This window comes from Nicotiana tabacum, chromosome 18 (assembly GCF_000715075.1).
Source record: "Nicotiana tabacum cultivar K326 chromosome 18, ASM71507v2, whole genome shotgun sequence".
NCBI lineage: Eukaryota > Viridiplantae > Streptophyta > Magnoliopsida > Solanales > Solanaceae > Nicotiana > Nicotiana tabacum.
This window is the reverse complement of record NC_134097.1, coordinates 56,749,448-56,763,902: the sequence shown is the minus strand read 5'-3', so window position 1 is coordinate 56,763,902 and position 14,455 is coordinate 56,749,448. Positions and strand designations below refer to the sequence as shown.

Here is a 14,455-nt window from a genome sequence, read left to right as displayed (position 1 = left end):
TTCCGATCTTAACGTATAACTATCGCATCATTTAAATATCTCATAGAAATTATCTTCCTATCGAATTAGCCCATTTACAGCATGATAACGCCGAATACACAAGGTGTAACATTCTCCCCTCCTTAAGAACATTCGTCCTCGAATGTTAACGGTTAACCTAACTTCTGAATTTTTTTTTAAAAAAAATTTCACCAGAGTTTCCCCTATAAATAGAAATATCCAAAACCTGTCATCAGCCCAAACATACATATCTAAGGCCACACAGGGCTACACATCATAATAATAACATCAACTTGGCCTCACACGACCATTTACTTATACAATAATGATAATAAGAAGGTTAGCCATAACTTAATTACCTCAACTGTCACTGGTTGATATATGTGCAACACCTGCCATATTTGTCTCAAGCATATCGCCTGAAGACTCAAATAAATAGGGGTATCTGGACTTCATGTCCTCCTCGGCCTCCCATGTCATTTCCTCTACATTATTGCTCCTCCAAAGTACTTTTACTGAGGCTACCTCTTTAGTCCGTAGCTTACGGATTTGACGGTCAAGAATGGCAACAGGTATTTCTTCATATGACAAGTTCTCAGAAACTTCAATATCCTCGATAGGGCTGATGCAAGAAGGATCACCTAAGAATTTCCGAAGCATGGAAATGTGAAATACCGGATGGATTGCTTCTAATTCTGGTGGCAGGTCAAGTTTGTAGGCTACTCACCCAATTCTCTGAACAATCTGATATGGCCCAACATATCTAGGGCTGAGTTCTCCTTTTTTACCAAATCTCATTACACCCTTCATAGGCGACACTTTCAAGAATACCCAGTCTCCCACAGCAAATTCCAAGTCTCGACGTCGGTTATCTGAATATGATTTCTGTCGACTTTGAGCTGTACGCAACCTTTCCTGGATCAACTTTACCTTTTCTACAGCTTGCTGTACCAATTCAGGTCCTAGCAACTTTGTCTCGCCAACATCAAACCAGCCAATAGGAGATCTGCATTTCCTCCCATATAGTGCCTCATAAGGTGCCATCTGAATACCTGCATGATAACTATTATTGTAGGCAAACTCAATAAGCGGTAAATGATCTTCCCAACTTCCCTTGAAGTCTAAGACACAAGCTCGCAACATATCTTCGAGTGTCTGAATAGTGCGTTCGGCTTGTCCGTCGGTCTACGGATGAAATGTTGTACTAAGGTTAACAAGAGTACCCAAACCTTCTTGAAAAGACCTCCAGAAATTAGCTGTAAATTGGGAACCTCTGTCAGATATAATAGAAAACGGAACTCCATGTAGCCGAACTATTTCCTTGATATACAGGCTCGCATAGTCTTCAGCTGAATAGGTGGTCCTAACTGGGTGAAAGTGAGCTGATTTCGTCAGCCTATCCATAATGACCCAAATAGAATTGAACTTACGGCGAGAATTGGGCAATCCTGTAATGAAATCCATATTAATCGATTCCCATTTCCAAGCTGGAATCTCAATATTTTGAAGTAGCCCTCCAGGTTTCTGGTGTTCAGCTTTAACCTGCTGGCAGTTAGGACACTGAGCCACAAATGTGGCTATATCTTTCTTCATGCCGTTCCACCAGTATAGCTGACGAAGATCGTGATACATTTTGGTTGAACCAGGATGAACTGAGTACCGAGACTGGTGCATCTCTGTCATAATTTGCTTACGAAGCTCCCCAACATTAGGTACACACCATCGACCTTTATATTTTAGAATTCCATTATCAGATTGCTCGAACAACTGCTTCTTCTGAAAAGGGATGCTCTCTTTAATTTTGAGTAACTCCGGATCCTCAAATTGACGCATTTCTACCTCAGCTACCAGTGATGACCCCGCAATATTTTGGACTACTACACCCTGGTCACCTGTATCATGTAGCCGTACACTCAGGTTAGCCAATTGATATATCTCTTTAGTCATTTCTAATTTCCCAGCTTTTACATGCTTCAAGCTGCCCATGGATTTGCGACTCAATGCATCAGCTACCACATTCGCTTTGCCCGGATGGTACAAAATATCCACATCATAGTCCTTCAGCAATTCAAGCCATCTTCTTTGTCTCAAGTTCAAGTCTTTCTGCTTAAATATATATTGTAAACTTTTGTGATCTGTATAGATATCCACATGAACACCATAAAGATAATGACGCCATATTTTCAAGGCAAATATAATGACTGCTAACTCAATATCGTGAGTCGGATAATTGTATTCGTGCTTCCGCAACTGCCTTGAAGCATATGCAATAACTTTTCCATGCTGCATTAGAACACATCCCAATCCAACCCTGGATGCATCACAATATACCACATAACCTTCAGATCCTTCAGGAAGTGCTAGAACAGGTGCTGATGTTAAGCGTTTCTTCAACTCATAAAAGCTCCTTTCACATGCATCAGACCATTGGAACTTAACGGCTTTGTGTGTCAATTTTGTCATGGGAGCAGCAATAGAAGAGAAGTTCTCAACAAATCTCCGATAATAACCAGCTAAGCCCAAGAAACTACGAACTTCCGTAGGAGTTGTGGGTCTAGGCCAGTTTTGTACTGCTTCAATTTTCTGACCATCTACCTTAATACCTTTATCGGAAACGATATGCCCAAGGAAAACCACTGAATTCAACCAAAATTCACATTTGGAGAATTTAGCATATAATTTCTGATTTTTCAAAGTCTGCAACACCACACGCAAATGATCCTCATGTTCTGCTTCTGATTGAGAATATACCAGAATATCATCAATGAAAACAATTACAAATATATCTAGAAATGGCTTGAAAACCCGATTCATTAAATCCATAAAAGCTGCTGGCGCATTAGTAAGACCGAAAGACATCACAAGAAATTCATAATGGCCATATCTAGTCCGGAAAGCCGTTTTCGGAATATCTCTCTCCTTAACTCGCAATTGGTGCTAGCCGGATCGAAGGTCAATCTTTGAGAAATATTTGGCACCTTGCAACTGATCAAACAAATCATCAATTTTGGGTAAAGGGTACTTGTTTTTGATAGTCACTTTGTTGAGCTGGCGATAGTCAATACACATTCTTAACGAACCATCCTTCTTACGAACAAACAATACTGGTGCACCCCAGGGAGATGTGATGGGCCTGATAAAGCCCTTATTTAGAAGATCCTTCAACTGGGCTTTCAATTCTTTTAACTCAGCAAGAGCCATTCTGTATGGAGGAATAGATATTGGTTGAGTATCTGGAAGCATATCAATAGCAAAGTCGATTTCTCTTTCTGGAGGAAGACCAGGAAGTTCATCAGGAAATACATCAGGAAATTCATTCACGACGGGAACCGATTGAAGGGTTGGAGATTTCACCTCCATATCATGCACTCGTACCAAATGATAGATGTACCCTTTCAAAATCATCTTCGAGCTTTAAGGTAAGAAATAAACTTTCCCTTAGGCGCTGCAACATCACCTTTCCATTCAATAATAGGCTCACTTGGAAAATTAAAACGAACAATCTTTGTCGAGCAATCTACATTGGCATAACAAGAAGCCAACCAATCCATACCCATAATGATATCAAAATCAACCATTTCTAGCTCATGCAAATCAGCTAACGTATGGCGGTCATGAATCTTCACGTCACAACTTCGATATACCCGTCTAACTACAACAGACTCACCCATTGGCGTAGATACCTCAAAGGACTTTTGCAACAATTCAGGCTCTCTATCCCATTTACTAGCAACTAAGGGGGAGATATACGACAATGTAGAACCAGGATCTATCAAGGCATACATATCGATAGAAAAGACAGATAGTATACCTGTAACCACGTCCGGAGATGACTCTAAATCCTGACGACTCAATAAAGCATATATGCGATTCTGCTGACCTCCTGAACCAGAAGCTCCAAATCTTCCCCTACCCCTGCCAGCTGATGTCTGCATACTCTGTCTAGGAGGACGTACCGAGGAAGAAGAAGCCCCTGCAGATGCCGTCGGCTGAGCCATACCCCCTCCACATGTCATCGGACAATGTCTCATAATATGACCTGGCTGTCCACATGTATAACATGCATCAGAACCCTGGCGACATGGTCCAAAATGATTTCGGCCACATCGATCACATCTAAGAAACTGAGGCCTCATCTGACTGAACTCGCCTCTAAACTGTGGACCTGGGGTCCGTGAACTCTGACCTGGACCAGAATAAGTGGTCCGATCCTGACGCTGTCCCTGAAACTGTGGCGGTGCACTGGCTGCCGGATAAGACTGGCGCCGGGGAAACTGTGGCCTAAATCCACCTCGAAACTCTCCTATGTTACCTGCGAACCGCGCCCTCTTCTGTTGCCCTCTATCATGCTCTCGATTGGCTCGTTGTTGCCTCTTGCGATCCTCTAGACCCTGTGCATATGCTTGAATACGGGCAATATCCATTCCTTGATTTAGAGAAGCTGTAGTGCACTCATTTATCAAGTGTGCCCCCAAACCACTAACAAACTGGTGTACCCGATCACTCATATCAGCAACAATCGTAGGAGCATACCTAGCCAAAGAGTTGAACTGCATGCTATATTCCCGAACGCTCATATTACCCTGTTCTAAGTGTAAGAACCTATCTCGTCGGGCTCTTCGAAGCTCGATTGGCAAATATTGCTGTAAAAATGCCTCAGAGAACTCCTTCCATGTCACTGGTGGCACATTAGGCCCCCGAGTTTGCTTCCAAGTCTCATACCATGTCACAGCAACATCACGTAGTCTATAAGAAGTAAACTCCACTGACTCAACATCCGTGGCATGTATAATTTGTAAGGTCCATTGCATAAGATCCAGAAAATCCTGTGGGTCAGCATTATGATCAACCCCTGTAAATACTGGAGGATCCAAGTTGATAAAGTCTCGAACTCTTGCACTCACGGACCTATCAGCAATACCGAAGGTCTGGTGTTGGGCCTGGGAGGCCACTATTCGAGTCAGCAATTGTACAGCACTCCGCATGTCTAGGTCCTGATCAGGAACAACTGGGAGAGGGCCTGGAGGTATGTTAGCTCCTCTACGCTCTTCCGGGGGTGGTGGGGGTACTGCCCCGGAAGCCTGAGAATCAACCTCATTCTGTGGCTCATGTTGATCTACATTAGCAGGTGGCACCTGACTTGTGCCCTCTCCCGCCTCCTCATCCAACCTCTGAATAAATTTCATAGCCACTTGTCGTCTCCTAGTGTTAGGCATCACTGAGAAGGTAAACAAAAAGAGAATTAGGAATGAACACTTATGATTAGGCTCTATTGCACGATCTAGATCAAGAAGAAAGTAATAATCCTAAATGCCCAATAGCCTCATGTTTATAAGTGTGGTGCACAACACACCATAAACAAGACTCTACTAGACACGGCTTGTAGACTCCCTAGGACTGACCTGCTCTGATACCAAGTTTGTCACACCCCAACATTGGGAGGTGTGGCTGGCACCCGATGCCCGAAGGCCCGAGCGAACCAACCATGAGATATGATCTGAAATATAATAACCTACAGGCAGAAGAGCCCAACACGACATATATATATATATATATAAACTAGGCCAACAAGGCTGTAACAACAGTATAACAGCTATCCAGAAGGTCGATAGGGCGATGCGAAAAATATATATATACAATGACCGCTAGTCTGCAAGCCTCTAAGAGTGTAAGACAATCTCAACAGGGCGGGACAAAGCCCCCGACATGCCCAAAACCACACATATACATCTGTAATAGTACCTATGGACTCAAAGTCAGCAACTCCGAAGAAGTGGAGTGCGAAACCCAACGCTGATCCTGGGGGTCCTACTGAGGAGGCACGCCACTCTGTCTATTCGAACCTGTGGGCATGAACACAGCGCATAAAAATGCGTCAGTACGAAATATGTACTGAATATGTAGGGCGACAAGTGTAACATGAAAAATGTAATTAACAATAGAAGAGACATAGAGATAATTTGAATTCTGAAACTAGCCTCGGTAGGAAACTAAAATTCAACATGGATATAAATGTATGCTCGTGACACCGTCGTTCACTATCGCTACTTATAATATATCACATTATATAATAATAAATCCCTCTGTGGGGCTATAATATCCATAACATACCCGGCCATAATAAAGGCTCGGTAGAATCGTACCCGGCCACGTGAAGCTCGGTAATCCCAACTGATCAGTGGTTACACAATATGTGTCATACCCGGCCGTCTATAGTGCGGCTCGGTAATGAAAGTAAATACATACATGTACTAAATCATGAATTATATAGGTGCAATGCGAAACCAACCTTAAAAGACGTATTCTAAGAAGAGTCGAAGTGGCCTATCATCATTATTCCTCAACTATCATGGTTGTTGCTAAAATATATAATTTTTCAACTACGAGCCAACAAGTACTAAGAACATGAGAGTTATGTATTATGAATACCTTTGAAGTAAGTGTTCCTTATTCATGATTTATATGAATGTCGAAATGAGAACGAGTAAAAAGGCTCTAGTTCTTTTTAAGCAAGGAACAAGGAAATCCGAGAATTCATAGATATCCTCTAGAGTAAGCAATCTATGAGAAAAGATCAGGTCTAAGCATCTTTATAAGCTGAAGGTGAAATAACTCGAATCCGACGAGACAATTCGATAAACGTTTATTCGAATTCTAGTCATGCCGAAAAGTATAGCGAAAGCCCCACATACCTTGTCGATGGGGTTATATACTGTTTCCAAGACCTCAAAAGCCTTAGGAATGATTTCCTACATAATACAAACCATTAAAAAATCAAATTCAAGCTCATAGCTTAAATAATTCTTCATTTAGACATTTACGCGAACAACTTGTGGCCATGAATTTGTAGACTCTTTTGTAGATTAATTTCCCCCCAACACACCACCAAATTTTTCTTTACTACATCTCCTCATCAACAGAATTCCATCCATGTCTTCACAGATCAAAACAACACAATAAAACCATATAGAACAGCCCCAACAATCAAGCCATATTAATAGAGGTTTCTTAAGAAAAATCAAGAATATTTCTATAGAGGTTTCAACTATTTCTTAAGAATTCTTACGGTAGAAGTTTACAAAGATCAAAGAGAAGTTAAATCATACCTTACGTGACCAGAATTACTCAAAATTCGAAATTACTTCAAGGCGGAGTCTTGCTATGAAAAGTGAAACACCGAAGAATTCACGATTCCGAAGCTACCATGGTGTTCTCCATCTTGAGGATGACTAAATTGTTGTTATGCTTGGCTAGATGGATGGGAGAAGTTTGAGAGAAAATCCCTAGGTTTTTGGTTCTGTTTTGGAGAGGATAAAACGCAGGGGTTCTGTTTTAAAAATTGACTTAAATAAGGAAATTTTGACTAAACCCGACTAGGCACACTGTTCCCGTAACAGTGTGCACCCCTGTACGAAAATATTAATATCTCTCTACTCCGAAGTCGTATTAATGAACGGTTTGTTGAGTTGGAAACTAGACTCATAGACCTTTGATTCGGTAGGTAGAACACACCATAACTCCCAGTATATTGAGAGAAACGCTCATCAACATTTTATCCAAATTTCAGTAAAATTTAAACCCGTAACTTGCGCGCGATCTTTGTCGAATTTTTAATCACAACTCAAATGACTTCCGATCTTAATGTATAACTATCACATCTTTTAAATATTTCATAGAAATTATCTTCCTATCGAATTAGCCCATTTACAGCATGATAACGCCGAATACACAAGGTGTAACACATCAACTCCGCCAATGATCATGTGGATTACATGTTGTGGTTGTTCTTGTTCATTTTTCCTTGCATCTCTCTCCCTAAAGTGATTCTTAGCTTGATCACTTAGGAATTCTTGAAGGTGGCCCTCGTTGAACAACCGGGCCACTTCTTCCCTTAGCTACATGCAGTCTTCTGTTCTATGACCATGTGTGCCATGATATTTGCACATCAAGTTCGGGTTTCTTTGAGAAGGATCGGTTTGTATTAGCCTGGGCCACTTGGTGTCTTTGATTCTCCCAATAGCTAAGACAATCCCTGACGCATCTATGCTGAAGTTGTACTCTGATAATCGAGGAGCCTCTACGGGGCCGGTATGTTTATCGAACCCGCTCTTACTCATGAGTACCCAAGAACTTTGACCTCGATTGTTTCTCCGATTGCTCCGAGGAGTGTTACGGCTTGGGTCGATGTTCCTTCGATCAGCATATGGCTGATACTGTTCTTTGTTGAATCTTGATTCCCGGTCTGTGTCCCTCGAGGGCTTGGCTGCGAATATGTTAGGATGAACTGAACCCGAGGGGGCTCCCAACTGGTCATCCTCGACCCTAATTTTTGACTAGTAACGATTGTGCACATCTGACCATGTCACAGATGGATATTCGATCAAGTTCTACTTTAATTGTCGAGATGCAATCGAGCTTCTTTCATTCAAACCCTGCATGAAAACTTGTACTTCCCAGTCATCCGAGACCGGTGGTAACTCTATTCGTTCCATCTGGAACCTAGATACGAATTCCCTTAACATCTCGTCGTTCCTCTATTTTATCTTGAAGACGTCCAATTTTCTCGTGGACCACCTTTATGGCCCCAGCGTCAAACGAATCAATAGAGTTAGTGTCACGACCCAAACCGATGGGCCGTGGCGGGAACCTGGTACCTTACTTGACCGAGTACCAACGTAACGTATCTTTCTTATTACATCATCATATACATGTGACATACAGGCCTAATAGGCTAACATTATCATTTATAAACTCAAAACATAGGCCGACAAGGCCGTACAATCTTTCACGTATACGACATATGTCTACAAGCCTCTAAGAGTACATATATGTCATAAAGGTCGGGATAGAGTCCCGCCATACCAAACAATACACATCTAAATCATACTAACCAAACAAGCAACTCCGAAGCAAATGGAGCGCACCAACATCTTCCGCTGAGCTGATAGCCTACTTGGAGGGCTCTCGACCTGTCTATCAGGACCTGCGGGCATGAAACGCATCGTCCCCAAGAAAAAGAGACGTCAATACGAATAATGTACCGAGTATGTAAGACACATAAATAAGTACATAAGAGACATGGAAGAAATATAGAGTACATGACTCAACCTGTAAGTCTGAATAACTTTTGTAAATCATAAATTACTTTTAGCGTCATGCATATGTGTATGAATGTCATGTCGTGCATATGTACATGTTTCATAACATCATCAGCCTCTGAGGGCATCCCATCATATCATATCGGCCACTGTGGGCAAAATCATCATCGTATACCAGCTGATCAGGTGGTGGTGCGTATATAACGCCATAACCTTTCCCATATCCCATATACATATATACATACATATATACGCGTATATAACGCCTTTGAATCATATTTACATTATGGGCAACATCATCATTATATACCAGCTGATCAGGTGGTTGTGCGTATATAACGCCGTAACCTTTTTCCCGTATCCCATATAAATATAATACACATATATACACGTATATAACGCCATCTGGTCATAGGTCAATGCACATGTATAAATGGGTGAAATGTATGAAAAATACGTGATAATCTTAATATTCCTTTCGGATAAACTATTTCAACTACGTATTATTGTGAGACCCATGAACAGAAGATAATAATAATTCTCATGGGGAATCAAGAATATAGACACCCCTACTATTTCTATGAATAGAATAATTTATAGAAACCTGTGTATTTGCTCGTTTCTTTAGTATAATTTGGACCATGCCAAAAGAAAGAAGGGATAGCCTTAACATACCTGTTCCTGGAGTTATTTGAACGGAGTGAAGCTTCTGCTTCCGTGAACTGTGTTGAATGAAATTCTGCCTGAATCCCTTTTAAATTTTGAACGAAATTGTGGTGGCCTTTTGAAATTTCTATAGAAATATTTTTGGCTAAAGGGTGGAATTGTTTGGACAAAATAGCAGTCACATTCTTGGTTTCAAACCAAGAACAAATTGAAGCTAAAGTCATGAGATGTTAAAGACAGCCAAGAATGAAGTTTGCTTCCGTTTTCTTGGTTTTTAATGGACTTGATATTAATTTGATGTATCATATTAGTGGGTTTATCAGATTCCTTGTAGGGATAAGATTAGACACTTATTTCAATTGTTTATGAGTTATCCTTTTTAATTAGTGGCCTTGTGCCACGTGGGTGGGGTGGTTAGTTTATTAAATTTTACCCACTTAGTTAATCGGGTAATGTCCCGTTACCCGGTAATTAACCAATTACCCGAAAATTTGAGAATTATTCTCACTTACTTGAAATATTACTCATTTTTCACATACCTTATACGCCTTACTATTATGGTCATGCGGTACCTTGTATGGTACTAGTTCATAAATATCGAGTATTTTAGCTTGAGCCGTATTTTATTCCAAAATACCAAATTTCAACGAAATTCATTTTCTTCGACTTGCTTCCCCGCTCACCTTCACGAATTTATTCATCACTTACAATCCTTATAATCTCCAAATAATCTTTTCCTTGGACTGATGTCAATTACCTTACGTAAAATTCAACGTACAATACTACAAGGTGCAACACTGTCGTAACTTATTACTGCGAAGCGTAGCATCACCGTAATGTAATACTGCTCGGTAGAACACTATCGTAACTTAATACTATTGGACATAACATCATCGTAATATATTACTGCAGAGGGTAACATTGTCGTAATATAATACTGCAGGACGTAATATTGATGTAATATTGCGGGGTGTAACATCATTCCCCCCTTTGGAACATTCGTACTTGAATGTTGTCTAATGCTCTTATCATTTTCATAACTTATATCTTCCGAATACTTTAGAACTTTCCTTTCCATCTAGGCGACTGTTCTGTGAATAAGTTCAAAGTCTAGGGCATCCCCCCTTAGGCCTCCTTCTCACACTATAACTTGTAGTCGGAATCCTTCCAATCTTGTAACTATTGCTACCTTTCAGCATGCAACCTGTATAGTTTTGATCTCATAAGTGTCTTCAATCTCTAGGCTTCACATGTAGAGCTTGATAAGATGTCCCTTTGGGTATTTATGAGTATACTGAAGTTCTTCGCCCGGTACTTGGTTGAATTCACAAATATTGTTATATCTCATCGCATAGGTCTGTTTAACCATTCGTATGAATTTACTTCCATAACTCTTACTTTAATTTATTATTGCTGAGGTCTGCTACCAAATCCCAGCTTACTCTCGTTTCTCATTCCATATGTATAAATTTAAGTCCTTTAATGCTTCCTCATTACTGTTCATCCTTAGAATGACGGCCTAATCTTATCTCATACTTTGTAACTTTTGTCCATCCATTATTGATTCACCTCAATATTGATCTACAATATACCACTGATAATTTAACCTTTTATGTAATATTGCTGCTAGGATTCACGTTTTATTGGGGAACATCTGAAATGATTAGATTGATCCACCTGGGGCGATACCCTGCTTTCATAGCTGTACCTCACAGCATCCCAATGCGATTCACCTTGCATGGGTACTTTAATCCTGTCCAATTTCATAAGATCCGTTTCTTTTCTTCGTTGAATCATTACTCAATTGAAGGCCCAAATGTCATCTTTTATCTATCACAATTACACCCCCAATCTATTACCAGGGTGGCATTCTCAATGCTAATAGTTTTAGACTCATTTGAGTTCATTCAGGCTATAGTGAGCTTTGTATAATTTAGAGAAACCATCTACTCTTCTTGTTTTCATGGGCTTAATCCTGAGGACTTATCCATTTTTATTACCTTCTCACTCGCCCTTTCTTATCCTTACTCTTGTCTTCTAGAACCTTGTCGCTTCACCATACAATGGCTTGCGACCTACACAACTCTATTTATATTACTTGCAACCTTTCAACTTGCTTGCATCATAGATTTTCTTATGTCATTATGGGACATCAAGCGAGACATCACATTGTCTCTAACTCTTCTTTACTGTCTTAATTAGCCTCCTCGATACCTAGAAACCATAGGCTATGAGATATGCCACTGACTATGCCACTATCATTCTTGGATATTGAATCCTAGCATTTCTAGCCTTTTATCCGAAGTATGGACTATTCACATATTCTACCTTTGAGTATCTCGTACCCTGTTCACCTTTACCTTACTTACCTTAAAATCTCGCATTGTATCTTCTATCTCTTTCATGACCTCCCTTCTACATAGGTATAATTCACGTCCATAACTTGAAGCTCTATTATAATTCTTACACCTCTGGTGCATACACAATCCGGTGGGAGCTTCGTACTGACTTCTTATGAGGATGGTACTCTTCAGTTGGCTTCATCATAAAGCTATTATAAAATATGGCTACTGCACTATCTTTCTTATACCTCTGCTACTTAAGAGTGATCCTGAGGTCTATAATTCTCTTGGTCCCTCCTTTTTTGCTTAGTCGATGTAACTCTTTAGTCTCCTCTTCTTTCTGATCAGCCTCTATGTAGGCTTAAGATATCTTCCGACCTGCGGCTTCTGGTATTAGCTATTACTTTAGCCTTTCATAGGCGCTGAGGGATATTTATGATAAAATCCTTTAACAATTCAATCCTTCATCTATGACCTGAGCTAAATTCTTTCTTTTAACATATACCAGAATCTTCTACGGCTGTATATGATGCATGTATAAAACTCCAAACTCTTAAGTGCGTTCATAACGTTACCAACTTGGGACCATTGATCGAATAATCTCTTTCGTTTCTTCTTAGCTTTCTTCAATGTAAGCTATTACCTTTCCTGGTCTTTCTGCCCCCTTGTTGCGTGCATACGTAGCTTATCTTAGTTCTCACGCATGCTAGACTTTTCGTGCAACTCATACGACTTTTGAATATTACTTTTAATTTTTCTTCTCGTTCATTATCCACGGTAGGGGCCACTTTCCTTTGGAGTGCTTACAATGTTGTTGTGAGACTGTTGTTACACGACCCTTTCCTTTTTAGGTCATTGTGCTTAGGTTGAAGCCTTCTTCCTTATTTCCTCAGCAAGTATTTCGTTATAGTACTTAGGGAGAACCCTTGATTCCTATAAAGTTGTGAGCTTATTATGAACCTTTTGATGTCCTTCCTTGCCTATAATTATCCATAGTTGCTTACCTCCGTGCCTTTGTGCTTGTAGGGTTGCTTCTGAACTGATATTTTAACTGTCTCCCCAGTGACACTCTCTTTTATTCCCGTAACATTCATACGGTACCTTTAACTACCTTGACTCCTATCTGAATATATTTCAAGTATTACAATAACATTACTGTGAAGCTAAATTCAATATATTGGGTTTTACTATGTTTATCTTGCACGATCTATTGATTTGTCTGTAACCTCCTGTCTAGCCGTAACTAGGCTCATCCTTAATCAACTGCTAACTACTCGTTGGTCCATTATCACATAAATATTCCACATAATCTTTCTTGGGTTATTTACTTTGTCTTAACTTACGTCTCGCACTAGCTCCTTATTTATCTATAACATTCCAGGCAGGAAGGCCTCACTTCTTCTCCTTGACGTCGTGTTTTCATAATGTTCTGGGATCGTAGTCTATCTGTAGGTTTTGAATAGTGCAATCTCATCTCTTTCTTATTTTTATTGCATTTTTTCTTTACCAATTCGTAGCTACTAGAACCACTTAATTCTGACTTAACACCACATCACTCCACATTCCCCCCTTTAGGGGAGTACTAAGAGTTGAAGCCACGAGGATCTACCTATAGATGTGTTACCTCTTCATCTTTGGCGTCTTTTCACATCATCGATGACCCTTACTCGCCTTGCGGCAATCCTTCTGTATCAAAGATAACAAAATTCCTCACTCACGAGGGTGATACTTAGTGTAACTGGCACATACAATCCCTTAAGCTTAACTTTGCTCACATTGCTTGCTTTAGGGAAGCGTCTTCCTGAATAACCATTCTCTGAATTTCTCATGAATCTTCCTCTATGGTCCATTCTATTATCGCCGGAACGCAATATGAAGTTCTCATGATGCCGACCACCATCAAATCACTCAGTCCCTAATTCATGTTTAGTTTATCTTTTTCCACCATTCCAAGCTGACTTCTATTACTCTACGGTCTAACTTTTTCTTCTGAATCACTTTAGCGTCGTGAACTTGTTTCTCGAAGTGAGGATACGACTTTATGGCCTATATTCTTTTGTTACCTCAAGGCCTGTCACTTCTCGTCTTTTCCTTCACTTGACTATGAACTCTGGAATACTGTCATCTTTTTGGCCTACCATTGTCATCCATGTATCACATCTTACTCTTAATGCTTCATTAGCTCTCTTCTTATTTCCTGCTAACATTTCTGTTTATCACTTTATTCTGAATACTTCAACAAGATATTCTTTTGCTTTTAGTTCCCCTCTGCACCATCCACTAGCTCTTTGGGTTGCCTAGCATTATCTCTCTACTAGGGACGGGAGCCATACTGAGATAATATTTATC

At 40.2% G+C, this 14,455-nt stretch overlaps 1 protein-coding gene and 1 long non-coding RNA gene across 2 annotated transcripts; both read right to left on the bottom strand.

The window, feature by feature from the left end:
• Window positions 1-360: 360 nt before the first annotated feature.
• LOC142172513 (uncharacterized) lies at window positions 361-5,216 on the bottom strand. Its single transcript, XM_075236145.1, has 5 exons — window positions 3,668-5,216; window positions 3,433-3,517; window positions 2,127-2,407; window positions 1,272-2,021; window positions 361-641 (listed from the first exon to the last, which is right to left on the bottom strand). Exons 1-5 carry the CDS (start codon window positions 5,214-5,216, stop codon window positions 361-363), a joined length of 2,946 nt encoding a protein of 981 aa, XP_075092246.1.
• A 366-nt stretch (window positions 5,217-5,582) lies between these two features.
• Window positions 5,583-7,394, bottom strand: LOC142172393 (uncharacterized). Its single transcript, XR_012701739.1, has 3 exons — window positions 7,107-7,394; window positions 6,693-6,749; window positions 5,583-5,843 (listed from the first exon to the last, which is right to left on the bottom strand). It is a non-coding gene; the product is annotated as an uncharacterized LOC142172393 (long non-coding RNA).
• Window positions 7,395-14,455: the final 7,061 nt, after the last annotated feature.